This window comes from Topomyia yanbarensis, chromosome 2 (assembly GCF_030247195.1).
Source record: "Topomyia yanbarensis strain Yona2022 chromosome 2, ASM3024719v1, whole genome shotgun sequence".
Classification (NCBI taxonomy): Eukaryota; Metazoa; Arthropoda; class Insecta; order Diptera; family Culicidae; genus Topomyia; species Topomyia yanbarensis.
The window spans coordinates 372122549-372141027 of NC_080671.1; the positions used below are offsets into that span (position 1 = coordinate 372122549).

The window sequence follows — 18479 nt, forward strand, 5'->3', positions numbered from 1 at the left end:
AATGCTCCATTCCCCAGAAAGTCATACCCCAGAATGCCCCATTCCCCAGAAAAGTTAATGTTCTTAATCATTTTTTGTGATGAAGCCTAAGGTTTGCGCATTACCTAATTCAAGGAACTGATGCGGTGTAAAGCTGCTGAGGACATGCCGCCGAATGTGGCTGCCCCTAGCAAGCAAACCTGTTATCCACTCGTATAACTGGTTTACTCGATTGGATTGGTTCCTTCTTTCAATCATGAGCAGTACATTAAAATCGAAATGAATGTTCATTTTGACAAACGGTTTGGTTTGGTTTTGGAGCATTTCTCGACAAACATGTGACAGCGCAGTTCACAGCATTTAATGAAAGAGAAACCTTTTCTCTTTTGTTTATTACCAACATTTGTGGTTGGAGAGTAACGGTTTGTCCAGAATTTCCGCTAAAAGTGAATTTTGACAGTTGGTTCTAAGGCCGTAATCATATGTTTGTCGAGATCTATCTTTCTTTTGCATTGGAAATGTTTCGTACACAAATGTACGATCTATCCGAAATACATTCGAAAGTATTTTCATACTTTATGCCAAATGGTACTTATACCACAGACTAACAGATATAACACTCGAAAACAGCTCTTCGCCAATGTTAGCGGTCATTTTGAATATATTTTTAGTTGGACAATGATCGTATTTACGATTATAATCCATATATGGCACCACTGATATATGCGCAAGTGTACGGAATAGACCACTAGTGAAAAAAGTTCTTGGGTCTGAGGGTTAACTAATTTGTAACTGAGTGGTTAGAACCATGTAGTGTTTGGCGGATCGAAATTTTGTAAGGAATTAATTATAGTGTTATGTCTGTTTGTCTGTGCTTATGCTACACGACTGTTAGGTCAAATGGTCAACTACCATATAATGTCTTATGTCAGACGATGTTGTGCCAAAAGACTTTATGCCGAACAGGATAGTCTTGCTCAAAAATTGGGACAGTTCTTCAAGTGTAAACTGAGCAAACGTAAAGAGTCATTTTCATGAAGATTCAACGAACTGCTCATGTTTGAAAGAAGGAATAAATTCCTATGTTTGAGTTAATCGGGTAAGCGAATGGCTTACTTGGTGCCGCTTTCGGCAGCTCATCTTCAGCAACTTAACATCACATCACTTCAATTACTCCGATAATGTTTAAGATTCGCCATATAACCTTACTTACATAACACTGTTTCATTCTTTTGAATAGTAGGAAGGGGCGCTACCGCTTCCCATGATTGTTGCCCAATGTCTCTTTAAACACAGCTGTATTAGATTCTGCAAGTTGTTCTACAATAGTTTTTGGACAATAGTTCTTTCTGGGGAAAACACTTCAGTATATTATTTTGTGTGGAATGTGCAGGAATCAAAAGAGAAGAATATCGTTTGAAGGAAGTAGGAACCAGTAGAGTCGGGATTCGTTGGTTGGGCCACAGCCTATGTCCAACTAACGAATATGATCCGTTAGTTGGACCGACTGACAGACGTCCAAAACTATCCAAAGGAGACGTTAGTAGTGTAAAGTGATTTTGACATAGGATTTTGACATTAAGATGCTTTTTAGTTGGACAATGGTCCAACTAGCAGAGGTCCAACTAAAAAGCGGTCCAGTTCAAAAGTGACCACCCAGCGAATCTCGACTGTAATAAGTTAAAAAGATTAAATCAATAAAAATAAAGCTTTCTGAGGAATGACTTTTGAATAGGGCTAATAAGATTTGTAATCAAACTTTTGTTTTGCTGATTTCTCTTAATTTGTTATCATTTCAACACAGAAAACATTTGGAATTGACTCTACCAAGGGTAAAGATGTTGATGCATGTGTATTTTTCATGAAATTCAACTCGGTAGTGGAATATTGAGCAAAATAAGTTTGTTTATAAATTCTCATTAGCCCTTTTAAAGCATTACTATTGAATTGTGATATAAAAGTAAATCCTATGCACATGGGCAGTCCAGCTATGCGACATAAGTCTTTTAAATTCGGAACTGTCTCTCCTAATCCGGGACATCTGGTCACTTTATGTTAGTGCTATTTCCAATTAGGTTTTTACGAATTGCGGTGTCGTAAAGATTAAGTCGAAAAAACGTAAATTTCGTTCTCTTATCACGTTACCTCGGTGTACACAAAGTTTTATTCACATGTCAGTGTTATGATTGTTTGGGACAGTATTTTATTATTAGTCATTGCATCGCTTGACTGCGTTTACATTCTGCTTCGTTTTACCTTTCCTGCCAATTCCTGGAATTAAATCAGTAGACAATAACAATGTAACCTTTTTTCTATCTTCTTTTTCACTTGTAGAGTTCGGACTGGCTAAGCTTACTTACTCGACGGAAGTAACGTTCAGGGGCGGTGAAAATGTGCATCAATTTGTCAGATTGTGATAAATACAGCACCCGCATCAGGGGTAAGGGGCAGTGTTCGATAAGCTTAGTGATAGAACAAAAATAGTTATGTGGCACCTATTGGTCTAATCAGTTAGCAAACAAATGACAATAATAGCAAATGAGGTAGAGTTTATCGTAACCAATCGCTCAAATGCAGCGATAGAGGAAGCATAAACAACGCAACGGTGTAGAAAAAGAGAGAGAGAGAGCCGCATACAAAGTGGAAGAAAATACACTAACAACCGTGCGATAGCGAGAAAGTGCTGCAGCGCGCAGATCCAAATACAGAAGTAAATAATCGAAACGTGACGCGTGTGTTATAATCGTTTGACCGCGAGTGTGTGCCCCCTCTCCTCGAGTTGGTTCCCTCCCCAGTGCTGCTGCTACAGTCAGTAGTATGCCTATAATGAGGCCAGGAAGTCTGAAGGATCCCGAGATAGCTGAGCTTTTTAATAAACATGACCCGGAGAAGATATTCGAAGACCTGCGCGAGATCGGTCATGGATCGTTTGGTGCGGTATACTACGCTAAGTGTAACCTCACGCGGGAGATTGTCGCAATCAAGAAGATGTCCTACATGGGCAAACAAAGCATGGAAAAGTGGCAGGATATCTTGAAGGAGATCCGGTTCCTGCGGCAGCTAAACCACCCCAACACCATCGAGTACAAGGGATGTTATCTGCACGAAAATACCGCCTGGTTGGTGATGGAGTACTGCGTCGGATCGGCATCGGATATTATCGAGGTACACAAGCGACCACTGAAGGAGGATGAAATTTCAGCTATATGCGATGGAGTGCTGCGTGGGCTGAGCTATCTTCACAGTCTGGGTAGGATTCATCGGTAAGTGTTAATTCATAGACAGTGTGTCACTTTTTACTGTGGAAGTGGCATGCACTTCCTAATTCGAGGAAATCTAAGGTTCGTGAATACGTATATGAGATCTGATGTTAATTGAAGCATTTCGACGTATTCTTTGCTTGTAACGAGAACCAAGAAAACAAATTTTTGACAGGTATGCCGTCAGGTGAAATCTTTTTTGAAGCGTTTAAAAGATTTTGTATAACGCTACCTACATTTCTCCTGCTTCATATTATGACTCGGACACGGAAATTTCGCGACCGTAAATTATTAGTTTGATGGAAGCCATCAATTTAAACATATCAATAATGAAAATTACAGTTTAACCAATATTTGCGACACGGAAGGTAGCGAATTATACCTAAAGAAAAGGTTGTTTAAAAATAGTCCAATGGAGGTCTTTTGTTGAATCAACTTTGGACGACGTCCAAGAAATCGTTCAACTACTGGACCCGTGTTGGACGATTTTCATACGATGTTTGGGATTCTCAGTGGGAGGTACTTTTGGGCATACTTTTGGGATGTATTTTGGCAGATTTGACGTGATGCCGGGATAAAGTGTTACTCGATTGAGCTCGTGTGTGGTAAAACTAATTAATGCTTACTGATCACGAAAATGGTTGTAGAGCTCGTGTATCTCGTGATTTCCTCCCTTGAAGTACGTGGCGTCGTCCGATTACAATTTTTGAATGCTTCAGATGCAACCGTTAAACCAATTCTAGTACGCCTGGAAGGTGTCGGTTCTGAGATCGGACGCTGCTTCTAAATAGACCATACAGACATACACGTCACACGATTATGTATTACTTTATGGCGGTTTGGCAAACAACTTTTATAGATACCTGATTGCCTATCAATGACTTATCTACCAGGTAAATTGAATATATGAATGTGGGTGGTAGTTGCGATTGTGTGTGATCTCCTGCTAAAGGCATCATCGTATTCCGCCAATGCGATAATCATGTGTTCTTCCTAGGACGTCATCATAGCCCAGGAATAGCACAAGGGTTTGTGCATTGGACCGGAGTCCCTAGGGTGACTTTTTTCACCTAATTACTTTCGTTTACCTCACTATTTCGATCTGTTTTCTCTGTGTTCTTTGTGGTATCCATCAAAAAAAGTCTTAAATGGCATTGTGTCGGTTGGATTACATCGAAAACATTTAACGTAACTCCGCGTAAGTGTCGCTGACAAATAGCGTTCGTAAGGTCACTTCGCGCGGGCTACTTTGCGACGTGCATTCAACGGATTTTCCTCCGCAGCGGAGTGTCCTTGTCGAGCAGTATGGTCGGATGTCGTCGGCTTCCAAGTGGGTGTTCTAATTATTCTTAGCGACCAGGTGCTCGAAGCAGTCCTTCTTGGAAGATAGGTTGCCAATCGTTCTGCAGGATTTTATGTGCACTACTCGTTGAATTTCATCTTCCACTTGTGCATTGTGGATCACTTTGAATACGTTCGCCGGGTCTCTTCCGGCAGTTGTCAAAAAAAAAAAAACTCAGCGCATATCCGATGACCCATTACAAGTTGCAAAACTTGCAAGTTTGTAAAAGCTACAACATCGAGAGAATGGGGTTCGATGAGTGCGACGGTTTTCACTTCTGGCAAATCTGCATGTGGAAACGTTGCGGGCGACACAATCTGGTAGGCTACGTGGGCGGTATTCAGGAATTCAGGATCGTGGCAGTAGGGTCCGTTTCTGCGTAATATCTAGGAAAACGACATCAGCGGGATTGTTTGCGTGGCTGGTGTACTCGCAAGTTTATCGCGCTTTTTTAAAATTTCTGGTCAGAGCAATCGGACTGTCGCACCACAGGATGGTTTCTCGATGCTCTATCTTTCAGCTTCTTTCCGTTGGATTGACAAATTATGCATGAATAGACAAATAAACCTGAATCTGGATCCCAGAGCAGATCCAGGACGTTGATTGCCTTATTCGTTTTGCATACCTTCGACGGCACTTGGGTCTCGCGCTGTTTGGGCATCACGTAGAGCGTAAGAAACCCCAACGAATTGCATCACCATTGGTGGATTGTGTCAGCAACGGTTGCCCTTCGATAGCCTCTGACACTGACATGGTGTCGACTAGTAAACGTATTAGGACCGATGCTATATAAAAAGTCATGATGTTCAGTTCCAGTACCCAAGGCGTTTGTAAACTTCCTCTAAGGTGCCATCAGAATGGGCCAGTACACTTTGAAGATATTTTCCATAAATGCTATGTTGTTGGTACGGAAGTGAATTATTAAATACAGATACAGGACCGACAAGGAGTACGTCGTTGAAAGCTCGGTCAAATAGCGCCAGACATTTCGGTGGGCCATATATCGGTGTGGGAGCGGGCCATTTGGCATAAGGTTATTTGGCATAATGGACAATTGGCTTAACGGTTATTTGGCAAAATGGTCATTTGGAGGTGGCCGACGACCCGCCGTCGGAAGCGGCGGCCCCTCGCAAGCAAACCTGTGATCCACTCGCTTGCCCGGTTTATTCAAACATAGGGACTATAAATTAGTCCGACGATGCGACAGCGATGTCGGACAGCACGCGACTTGAAGCGATGGGGCGTAGCCACAATAGTCATAAATGTTGATTTATTAATTGTTATTCAAGTTCTATTTTAGTACCATTGATAAAACAACTCATTTAAAGTCATTTGAATATTTAGGTAGTTGCCGTTATGCTCAAACATGTGATCAACATGTCAGCTGCTTACAACTGCATAACTAACTTTTCCTCGAACGATGAACGTTATTGCCAACACTTCAAACATAACAATCAAAATACATAATACATACAAGGGAGGATATACTCAAAACATCCTGGTTATCGATAACTTTATCACTACATATACCTATACTAAACGACCGTAATGCTAAATTACTGTTTTCCTTAACATAAAAATATTTGTACGGAAAGACCTTCAGCAGTAGCACGGCTTAAAATTATGCCGAATTACCTGCCTTCTTGCACAGTTTTAAATTATGTGTTTTCCCTGTAGTTGAAAAAATGGCAAATGACCTCCAGTGTGATCACTTCTCAAAATTATGCCAAATGTCCGTTATGCCAAATGACCGTTATGCCAAATGTCCGTTATGCCAAATGACCTTCAGTGTGATCAATAGGGATCTTTAATTTGGAAAAATTGTGCCAGTTTTTCATATGTATTGGTAGCGGGTGTCCTTACGAGTACACTCATATCATTCTTAAACCTTAATTATTCTTTAATGATTTTTAAATTAAAAAAAAACCAAATTAAATTCAACCAGCAAACTGACAGTTGTCCTACTAAATGACGTATCTGCTAATATCTCGTTCGCCTCACTGTTAACCGGGACAGCACCCCACACAACATGATCTGGTACTTTGTCAATCCGCTAGCAGCTTGCCATCCCAAGTTTAATCTGCAAACTATGGTAGATCTGATAAGGCAACCTATGGAGTCGTGCAAGTCTCATGGGTTTGGATGTGTTATTGTCGTAAAAGGAAACAAACAAAAAAATGTTTTTTTTCAATAGTTTCGGGCCAAAAAATTGAAAAAGGACTGAGATATTAACTCACGGTACTAATCTGCATCATAAAATGCCTTAACCCGCACACCCCTAAAGATCCCTATTCTCAAAATTATGCCAAATATCCGTTATGCCAAATGTCCGTTATGCCAAATGTCCGTTATGCCAAATGTCCGTTATGCCAAATGACCTTCAGTGTAATCAATTCTCAAAATTATGCCAAATTACCGTTATGCCAAATGACCTTATGCCAAATGACCTTATTCCAAATGATTTTATGCCAATTGTCCTAGACCCTATCGGTGTGATTCGATCGGTCCCCGATTTACCATAACCACAGCATCGCGGTTTGGAGTGCGAAACTGGCTCTTTGGCGACGTATGACACCTTAACGACACCTCTGAAGCTTTGACCCGGAGATTTTCACTGATCTGGGGGATGGTGGATTTTGAGTGAAACTAGACAGAAATTGGAATCGAAGAGATTGCTCGTCGTTTTAGATCACTTTAATCGCTTTTTATTACCTAATGATCTAAAAAGAGTCAAATATGTACTCTTTCATTACCAATATTATCTCACAATCACTGTAGTGTTATGTTGTTGCCAAACTTATTGCGCATCACTCTCCCATTAAAAGAAAGCTGTATTTTTTACATTTGAGAACGGTGTCGGTTAGGTGTAATATTCCACTTCCCCGGCTTAGTGCCCAGAACACAAATGCACCAGCTACTCTCGCTGTGGTGGATAAATCGAACGAGCATTGCTCTCATTCACAACTAACAGCAAAAGAAGAGCAATGGAGCCAGGGTGGCGGCATCACATGGTTAGTACTATGTGGCGTTGGATATTCATCACCAGAGGACCCAACAAAAGTGCAAAACTCACATTCCTAGCCAACAGGTTAAGGGTTGCTGCAGGAGTAGCAACAACGCCGGTAAAATTGATTTGATGTTGACCTAGCCAGTTGAATTAGAACAAATCCGCCATACCTTGGTGCAGCTATCGATAAGCATCACCAACAGTGAAGTGATTTGGTAAAATTGCAGCAAACTTTTTACACCATTTCGAGCGACATAATGGGATGCATAATTTCAATTGTAGCATGTAGCGAAATATTACTTTCCTCAGTTTGTAGTAAATTTAATATGTTTTTCGTTTTCATTAGTTTGCGAACGAAATCAGCAATGTTTGATGAACTCATCTTTGCCACCTTGAAAAGAATGTGTTAGTCGGACAAAATAAATCTGAACCAGAGTAATAGCACAGATAACAGACGTTTAGGCTCGATTTGAATCGTGTGTAAATACCCGCTACTGAAATTCCGAATAAATCAGGCGTCTGAAACACGTTTGGCAATCGTTTGTAGATGTCGCAGTGATCGATACAATGCAGTTAGAGTGCAGCTGTCAAACACGTGTAGCAAACAGTTGCGCAGATGGCAATAGTGAAACACGGATTTCCAACGTTTATCAATTTGAAAGTTTACACAGGTTTTTGAAGAAATTTTGTTCTAGCCTAAACGTCTGTTATCTGTGGTAATAGTAAACTTAGACTTTTTTAATATTTTGCAAAGAATCAATTTATTTCAAAAAAGTTAAAATTATGCTTCTTCCCTCAAAACCCGGAGAAATTTATGTAAAACCCGGAGGCCCGGAGATCGCTCTTGAAAACAGAAGTCTCCGGGTCAAACCCGGAGGGGTGGCAACCCTAGCCGATGCTCCACCCCAAATGAGTTTATCTCAGTTGTGGTAGTGGTTGTCAGATAGGTCTTGGCTTCGGGATGTCCAAGAACTATTCTCCACCGATCAGCATAGCCATTTTGGTGAGTGTGAGAAACGCTGGTTCGGCAAGAGCTTTTCGTTTCGGAAGGCACCATTTGGTAATATCAAGCATGGTGGTTGGGATTTGTTCAGCTACTTTGGGTATAATCAGACACTTGATGTTGCAGAAGAATTTGAACAATCTGGATCGGAATTTGACAATTATCATGGTTTTGCAGCTCGTTGATGGTGATGTTGGGAATATTGGCTCGCTGCTTTTTGAAACCCAAACGGTTGCCCTTACCTTACTAATCAGTCTAAGGCCGTGATATCCTTTGCTGTATCCAGAAGTCGTCTCTAGTCCACTCGGTCCAATTTTCTGAATTTCACTGCTAGTCTCCAATAATCATTATATTCTGTGGGAGGCATAATTCCTTTTGCTCTAATCTAATGTATTTTGTCTTTTACGCATTTATGACCAATCGAATTCGTTTTACTTCAACCTTCAGTCGGATGTATGTCTCAACCATCGTCTCAAGATTACGTGCCACAATGTCGTCGGCGAAGCCAAAGAGCTTAACAGGCATTCATAAAATCGTACCATTCATGTTAGTCCTCATTTTTCTTATTACACCTTCTAAAGCGATGTTAAACAAAGGGGGCTTATCACTTTGTTGTAGTTCTTTCCAAGTTTTCAAACTAGTCTATATGCAAATTGCTGATCTCAGTCGCTTTTGTAAACGGGTGGCACTCGCCGTCAAACTAATCTTTTTTTTCGATTTGAAGCTCTCGTACCTTATACGGCCTCGTCAGTGCTACCTATGGCGTATGTTGCTCCAACTATCTTTAAGAGCAGTTGCGTGTAGCTGCTCTTCCGTTGGTAGCGTTGTCTCTAGATTCTGTGCGTATTTGTCGGTAGCACGATCGTCTCGTAGCTGTTCGATATTGAGCTTCTACGGCCAAGCTCCACGAGTGCTGTACGCCGTTAACAATTTTGAGTGCATGTAGACCGCTATCAGGTAGCGGTCCGAAACCATGTTTGTGATGGCGGAGAAGACTTTTCCGTTGATTAGAACTAGAGATGGTCGGGTTTCAATTTTTTCGAACCCGACCCGAACCCGAGAGCATGAAACTTTACAAACCCGACCCCGAAATTATAAAATTTGAAAAACTCGAACCCGACCCGAGCCCGAACATTTTAATACTTAAAAACCTGAACCCGACCCGTACCCGAGAATGAAAATTTTGTAAAACCCGAACCCGACCCGACCCGAGAATTTTAAAATTTGAAAATCCAAACCGAAAAATTTAAAATTTGAGAAGCCCGATCCGAATCCATTTGCTAATACGGAGAATCAAACAAAGATCTCGAAGATTTTTAATTCTAGGCACCCGAGCTGGACCCTACGCTCATCTAAGAATAGTAGAATTGAGTTATATCTGCATATGGCAAAACAAATCACTGCCGTGTAGAATCCGCATTTATATCATTTTATATTTATATTTTATATCATTTTATATTTTATGTTATGGGAAACTTATAAATCGTCGATATCTTAACCGGAAATTAGGTTAAATCGACGGCTAACTCATGCGGAAACAGAAAACTTAATGGTCACAGTTTCCAACAACCTTGCCCGTCGTACTCAACCAAAATTTCTAATTTTTTATCAGAAACCAGTCCTGCAAGGCAGTTTCGTATAATTTATTACATGAATTAAATTAAGCTATGGCAATTGGCTATTCGTATTCGACAGTTTACATGACGTCACCCACGTTACTGGTTGGAATGGCCAAACCTGTATCGAAGGGTATCAATCAAGATTTCCTGACGTGTTCTTGATGTCCCATCATTAGCGTTAGGACGATCTATGATTGGGTATCTAAGTTATTTTATGCTTCAGATTATACGGTAAGCGCGCCAATAGAGATGCTTCGACATCTCCAATGGAGCTCTCGGAACGACTCCAAACTTTTAAAAATCCGTTAATGGCTTCAACAGAACACACAAAATTTTTGCGATCAATTCCTTAAGTTCGTGGAAATTCATGTATTTTCATGAAGGAATCCGGATCATGCAACAGCTCAGCCCGGGAACAATCTGACAGAAAGTGCTTGTTTCATATATGTACCACTGATTTGATAGTGGATTATACCATCACCATATGCGTGTCATGAACAACGAAACCTGGCGGAAGTGAAGCTAGGTTTAGGTCTGATGGAACAAAGACAGTCTCTAAAAAATAAATTTGGCCTAAACTAACATAATGCTCCCTTTTTAAATTTGAGCCGCCATAAGGACACCAAAGTACCACCAAATTTGTGAGTTCAAATCCTTATTTTTCCGTTAGTTTATTTTAATTTGCAAGCAATCTTTATCATAAACCAATTTGATTATTAAACTTCCGTTAAAGCAGGAACAACCTATTTGTTTCATTTGACCAACTTAACAGTACTCGCTTAAAGTTTGTTTGGGGTACAAATGTACCCCACAAAACGGTTTGCGTTAGTGTTTTGTCATGTGTACATAATTCAAAAAAATCAATATCTTTTTTAACAGTAAAATATCGATACATAGTAAGCGAGAAACTTGTGAAAAATTGTATAAGTTCCAACTCTGCCGAACAATAGTATCTGTTATTTGACATAACAAAGCACTATAGCAAAGTAACTAGAAAATGCGTTTGGATCTGTATCATAATTTTTGCTTTTGCGGATGAAAGAGTCAAAACACATTCGTGAATATGATTTGTATATTGGACTGGTTCAATTTTTGACTTTTAGCTCCACCAGGCTCTGCTGATTCCTTTTATGGGCCTTAGTCATTGTGCAAATTTTGGTACCGATCGGTTGTGTCTAGGGACCCTCCGAAAATTTCAAAGTTTATATGGAACTTTGTATGGAAAATCTGTTAACATTGAAAATATATTCTTAAAAAATCACCTCATCAATCAATTAATCAGAACACTATTTATTTATAAAGGTATTCTACACATTCGGGGAACATAGTAAGTTTATGAAAATTCGTTGAGAAAAGTTTTTAACTAAAAAAGCAGCATGACTTCAAAACAAGTGAATTTTATTATTAATCATAGCAACCCTGTTTGAATAGCTCCATCGTTATACAAGTGTAAACTAGACTTGCCACCCACCGCTCGCGTATGGAAGATGCAGCTATTCAAACAGGGCTGTTATGATTAATAATAAAATCCACTTGTTTTGAAGTCATGCTGCTTCTTTAGTTAATAACTTTTCTCAACGAATTTTCATAAACTTGCTATGTTCCCCGAATGTGTTCAGTAGAAGAATGCCTTTATAAAAATATTTTAAGAATTTGTTTTCAATTTTAACCGATTTTCCATACTAATTTCCGTATAAGCTTTGAAATATTTTGGAGGGTCCGTAGACACAACCGATCGGTTCCAAAATTTACACAATTACTAAGGACCATAAAAGGAATCAGTAGGGCCTGGTGGAGCTAAAGGTCAAAAATTGAACCAGTCTATTGTATATAGTATGCAAGACGCATCATTCGATTCGCTATCTTCTGCAGCCCAGGCTCTGGAACATACTTACTTTATATACACGTACAATGCACCGGCTCTACCTGTTCCTTCGACGCCTTTCTGTTTCATCTTCGTTACTGCATATTGCTGTATTTTTAACGTTTGTATTGGCGTTTGGTTTTCAAAAAAGCATCAGAATAAATATATTTTTTGACCGGCTTTTGAAAAAAAAATATTCAAAAGGAAATTTAATAAGCTTTACAACGTCGTATAAATGGTCAAAATCGATTTGAAACTACCGGAGTTATAGCAATATGAAGAAAAAAAAGGGAATTTTGACGTATTTTAAAGACTTGTTCTATACAAATTGAAATATTACATAATTAAATAGTCAAAACACGAAGATTTTTAGACAAGTTACTTTACGAAAGATTGTAGATTAAAACTATCCAATTTAATTATAAATTTAATAAAAATTAGACATATTAGAGCAATTTTAGTTCTGGGGTACGAATGTACTTAAAATACCTGTCGAAATTTATATTCCATCATAGAAAGTTGAACCTATATTTTTCGATGAATTCCTGTTGATTTGGTTTATTACTAATCTCATGAAAAATAAATCGCAAAGAGATTTTAGATGTGAAACACGTATTGTTGAATGCTCTTTCATGAATGTTCGTTTAAAAAAATAAATAGTTCAGGCAGTTTGCGAATCTGAAGAGACGGAATTTTATGCAAGAATTAAAAAATACAATATTTGAGCACCAGAAAATACGACGAATTCTAGCGATTCAGAGGTGCTAACATTTGGTACGGTTATATGTGTCATCCATTCGTATCACGAAGTATAATTCACTGCTACAAGAAAGACTCCGTTTTGTGTATATACGCAAACAGTGTCATGCTATGGTTTGGTAGTTTTGTTCAAAACCCGAACCCGACCCGACCCCGATAATTTGCAATTTGAAAAACCCGAACTCGATCCGAGCCCGAAAGTTTAAAATTTTAAAAACCCGAAACCCGACCCGAATCCGAGAAGCTTGAATTTACAGAACCCGAACCCGAACCCGACCCGAAACCCGTCGGGGTCCGGTTTCAGGTTCAAAAACCCGACCATCTCTAATTAGAACGTGATCAATATAGTTCTCAGTTTGTTGATACCTCATAGCTCTGCAGGAGAAGAAGGTGGTTTGGATGATCATTCCTTGGCTGTGAAGCTCACGCTTTATTGGTCGTTGTCATTTATAACGATGTGCAGACTGTCCAGTCCGATCACCGGTTTATACATTGCATTCCGGCTTTTGTGCGCGTTTAGTTCGCCGATGACAGGTTTAAAATGGTTCAAATGAGGTTTCGAAAAATTGATTCATTTATTTGAAAAATCGATACAAATGAGGCTTTGGAAAATCGGTTTGCAACTAGTTGGTAAGAGACTAATTTTTAGAAAACCGTGTGTCAGAAGAATTTTTAGAAAACCGTGTGTCAGACGATAGCCAAAAGGATACAAAAATAAATTCTTTATTAATTTTCGTTTCAGATGAATTGAATGATCCGTTTGACCGTTTAATGTTGAATTTTCAATAATAAACGATTCGAACCATAAAAGTCTCAACCATTCGCTTTAATGGTACTCCCTCAATCCATTTCTAAAAAAAGTGTTAAGAAAGCGTCATTTGTAGAGGACCTCCTTAACACCCTAAACCCCGCGGGCAGCTCTCATAAACACCGCTCCAGCTGCGCCTAAAATGCATCTTTCTGATACTCGGGTCTCGCATCGTGAGGGCAATGCACGTTGGTGATGCTGTGATTGAAGAAAAAGCTTTTGATGCTCACATCGCAGCTGTCCAGCACTAAAAAACCGGTTCCCAGCTCGTTTGTTGTGTCGCAACTCTAGTAGAATCTAGCTAGTACATAACACTAGATTAGAATTGTCGCTAGTGCTCCCATTGTTTACGCTTCGAATCATGTTTGTTTTGTTTTTGGTATATATCTTTAAAGGTATCGAACGTTTCTCTAGTAAAAGTCTTGTCCACACTCTTGGCACACGCAGAAAAATGTGGTTTGTTTGTAACAATATGTATCGATTTTGTTGGCTATTTTCGGTAAATTTAAGACGAAAGCAATGAAATTGAAAGAGGGATAGGTATTCTAGAGAGAATCAGTTATAAACTTAGAATGGGAAACTAGGACTAGGCAGGCTCATATGGACATGATCGAAAAGAAAGTGTGAAGAATCCTTCGCCTTCTGCTGGTAGGAGTTGGGCTTTCTACCCAAGACTACCGAATGATCGTTGATAGAACATTACTCATCATCATGTTTTACCGCTGACGCCGGCAAAAATTCTTCACAAATCCTCACCTAGAACGACCATGCGATCATTTTTTAGCCTTCTGCTGCTGTATCTTCAATCTTGGCTAATCTGGCATTGACCTCGTTAAGGTTGAAATACCTAGATGTACCACATCTCCGTGAATCGCCAGCTCCGGGACAAACGCTGTTTCGAGCCACTTCTAACAGAGAACAAACGATATTCGCTTTTCCTCTTCCTTATGCGACCGAAAATCCCGCAGGCATCGGATACAAGCAATTCCACGTAAAAATATTTCTGGCTTAAGTCTCCACGTACTATTTTATTAAATACAAATAAATCGAATACTTGTGCTAATCAATAATACCATTCCAGCGACATCAAAGCCGGCAACATCTTGCTGACCGAACAGGGCGTGGTCAAGTTAGCTGATTTTGGTAGTGCAGCTATCAAATGCCCTGCCAACAGTTTCGTTGGAACACCTTATTGGATGGCACCGGAAGTGATTCTGGCAATGGATGAAGGGCAGTACGATGGCAAGGTAGACGTTTGGTCGCTTGGAATTACCTGTATCGAGCTGGCGGAACGGAAACCTCCCTACTTCAACATGAACGCAATGTCGGCGCTGTATCACATTGCGCAAAATGAGGCTCCCACGTTGCAGGTAAATGTGCGACATCCACTGGGTGCTTTGAAGGTAATCTGACGATTTGTTTCAGGCTCCGGACTGGGCAGATGTGTTCCGCAGCTTTGTTGATTTTTGCTTGAAAAAATCTCCGGTGGAGCGACCAAACTCTAGTAAACTGTTAACTCATTCATTCGTGACTAGGATACGATCGCCAAATGTGCTAATTGATTTGATAGCAAGGTAAGTGATTGTTGCCATGAACGATCCGCGGTACATGATATTTTTTTATCGTTACAGAACAAAAGCTGCCGTTAGAGAATTGGACAATCTGAACTATAGGAAGATGAAAAAAATTTTAATGGTCGACTCTTGTGAAACGGAAAGTAACGTCGGCGATGCGGAGGACACACCGGACGAGCAAATCGGCGGCGACAGTAGCAAAAGTAACAGTATCACCTCAGAACATTCACTCCACTCGGTGGATCAGCATGGCGGAATTATACGGAATGCTTCAAGGCATCGGTTGCCAGGATCTGGGTTGCCGCCAATGCATAACAGCAGTATGAACAACTCTAGTGGCCGGGACGGTTTGATACCGGGCGAAGGTATTGGTCGGATGGGTTTCGGAATTGGTGGAGGCAGCGGCGGAGGTATGGGCAGTATTAATGCTGGTGGAAGTTGTTCTGGTTCCGGGAGCATCAGTGCCCATGCTGCGGGTTACCAAAACTCGTCATCTAGTCCCGTTGTACCTCATCACCATTCACATCATAATCACGTGTCTCAAGCGGCCGCCAATGCGGTTGCCGAACACGGTGCCAATAACTTTGCTACTATTAGAACGACCAGTATTGTGACGAAACAGCAAAAGGAACATATGCAGGTTTGTTTGACTATCGTATTAAAAACGATTGCGTTGATTAATAATTTTTCCTCGTGTCGCTTGTTTCGAGCAGGAGGAAATGCACGAACAAATGTCTGGTTACAAGCGAATGCGCCGTGAGCATCAAGCAGCGCTGGTGAAGCAAGAGGAAAAATGTAAGGTGGAAATGGAGCAGCATAAAGCAGCTCTAGACAAGGAATACGATCTGCTACTGCATAACTTTACTAGAGAACTAGAGAAATTATCGGTAATTGAGGTCCTATGTAGGCTATTTGGCATATTGGTGTAACTGTTTTTTTTTTTCAATCCAGGCTAAACATCAGCAGGAAATTGAACGTAGGACTAAGCAGAACAACGTTGCAGAGAAGAAACTTTATAAAGAGATATCGACGCGACAGGAAGGAGACCGGAAGGCGTTCGATTTGTATAAAAAGAAGGAATACAAAGCGAACAAGGAACGCTGGAAGCGCGAACTGTCGATGGACGAGTCTACTACCAAGCGGCAACGCGATGCTACTTTACAGTACGTCTTTTAAAGACGAATGTGGCTTGACTGACAGTTGATTTAATTATTTGTATTTGTATGTTTTTATAGGACTCAAAAGGATAACATGAAGCAAGCGGAGGCCCAAGAAGAGCAACGAATGCTGCGGGTACAAAAGAACTACATCGAGCTAGAAATGCGCAAGTTCCGGAGGAAAAAGATGATGCTTTTGCACGAGGTCGAAAACCAGCTGCTCAGAGATGTACGTTAAGTTTGATCTAATCGGCTTAACTGCTTTAACTTTACTAATTATGTTTGTTTTTGTTTTTTTTTACAATAGGAATTGAGCAAGAAGCAACAACAACTGGAGCAGGCGCATGGTATGTTAATCAAACACCACGAAAAGACTCAGGATTTAGAATATCGGCAACAGAAGAGTGTTCATGCCCTCCGAGAGGAGCAAGTATGTCCTTTAGTATATAATTTTATAGTGTAATACTATTGATTGATTTGCCAGATATCTAAACAACACGAGAGTGAACTGCGTAACCAAAAGGAGTACATGGACCGGGCCGAACGGGAGCTGTTGAGGAAGCATGCGCTAGAACTCAAGCAGCAACCGAAAAGTCTGAAGGTAAGCAGAAATTGCCTCCGTAGTTTTGTACACTGAATTTAAAACTATCACTGATTGCAGCAAAAGGAACTTCAAATACGCAAACAGTTCCGGGAAACGTGTAAAACTCAAACGCGTCAGTATAAGGCACTGAAGGCTCAAATCCTGCAGACAACACCTAAGGAAGAGCAAAAAGCTGTGATAAAGCAACTGAAGGAAGAACAACATCGCAAGTTAACGTTACTGGGTGATCAGGTGAGTACTAGCTGAGATTAGCAACAGCGTTGGTAGTTGGCACATCGTTTTTCTTCAGTATGAACAAAGTATTGCCGATATGCTGCAGAAGCAGAGCTTACGGCTCGATGAAAGTCAGGAAGTCGAATGCCATCAACTGAAGGACCGGCTGCAGTACGAGCTGGACATTCTTAGCGCTTACCAGAGCAAGAATCGCATGCAAGCGCAAGCTCAGCGAGATCGTGAACGCAAGGAGCTAGAGGATCGAGTGAGTGTGCGGCGAGCATTACTGGAGAGTAAGGTATGTGATATCCTTATGAAACAATACACCAAATCAAATCAAAATACTATATTGTTCATTTTTTTCATCCACAGATGGAAACCGAACTGCAACAGTTCAATCAGGAACGGGCGGAACGGATACGGCTGCTCAGGGAACGGCATGAGAAACAGCTGGAGTTATTTGACGAGGAATCGGCACGGATGGGCTTTAGGTAATACTCGTATATTTCATGTTCTGGTGCGGGAGTAGGTCATTTGGCATAATGGACATTTGCAGAACGGTTATTTGGCATAATGGTCATTTGGGCATAACGTTGAGATTTTATACACTGAAGATCATTTGGCAGAACGGTTATTTGGCATAATGTTTATTTGGCATAAGTATGAGAATTGATCACACTGAATGTCATTTGGTATAACGGTCATTTGGCATAACGGTCGTTTGGCATGACGAACATTTGGCATAATTTTGCTAAGTGATCTCACTGAAAGTCATTGCACAACAGACGAATGTGTAGTTTATCAGTTGAATGATCCATAAGGTTAAAGCTGTACTGAGCAATAATAATAATGTGTTGTTGTCCATTACCTGATATTGATTATATTTCGAGTGAATACATTTTATAACTGATTTTGCCTTCTTTTAAATATGAGCAGTTCTTGTGAGTTTCATTTTTAAAATTTTTGTGCTTGTTAATTTGTGCAATGATGTATACTTGGCTATGACTTAAGTTTAGTAGGTATGGTGTAGAACTGCGATCCATCGGGCGTATGTTTTGTTTTGGCCATTATTTTTATGATGGCGATCTGAGTTTTGGTTTTCCATGCAGCATTTCAATAGTTTAAATTATCCTTATTATCTTTCTTTATATCATGAGCTGTTCTTTCGAATTATATACTTTATCGGAAGCGGCGGCCCCTCGCAAGCAAACCTGTGATTCATTCGTTTGCCCGGATTACCTAAACATAGGGGCCATAAATTAGTTTAAGCCCGACGGAGCGACGGCGATG

General features: G+C 40.3%; 1 protein-coding gene across 1 annotated transcript in view; it reads left to right on the forward strand.

The window, feature by feature from the left end:
* The window catches only part of LOC131684549 (serine/threonine-protein kinase Tao), a 30904-nt gene that overhangs the window by 7895 nt on the left and 4530 nt on the right, over positions 1–18479 (forward strand). Inside the window, exons 2-13 of the mRNA XM_058967533.1 lie at positions 2314–3242; positions 14723–15011; positions 15067–15215; positions 15273–15855; positions 15929–16102; positions 16167–16378; positions 16451–16601; positions 16680–16802; positions 16857–16973; positions 17034–17207; positions 17266–17487; positions 17562–17680. Coding sequence (XP_058823516.1) covers positions 2797–3242; positions 14723–15011; positions 15067–15215; positions 15273–15855; positions 15929–16102; positions 16167–16378; positions 16451–16601; positions 16680–16802; positions 16857–16973; positions 17034–17207; positions 17266–17487; positions 17562–17680 — 2759 coding nt within the window. The 5' untranslated portion in view covers positions 2314–2796. The remainder of the gene's footprint in view (positions 1–2313; positions 3243–14722; positions 15012–15066; positions 15216–15272; positions 15856–15928; positions 16103–16166; positions 16379–16450; positions 16602–16679; positions 16803–16856; positions 16974–17033; positions 17208–17265; positions 17488–17561; positions 17681–18479) is intronic.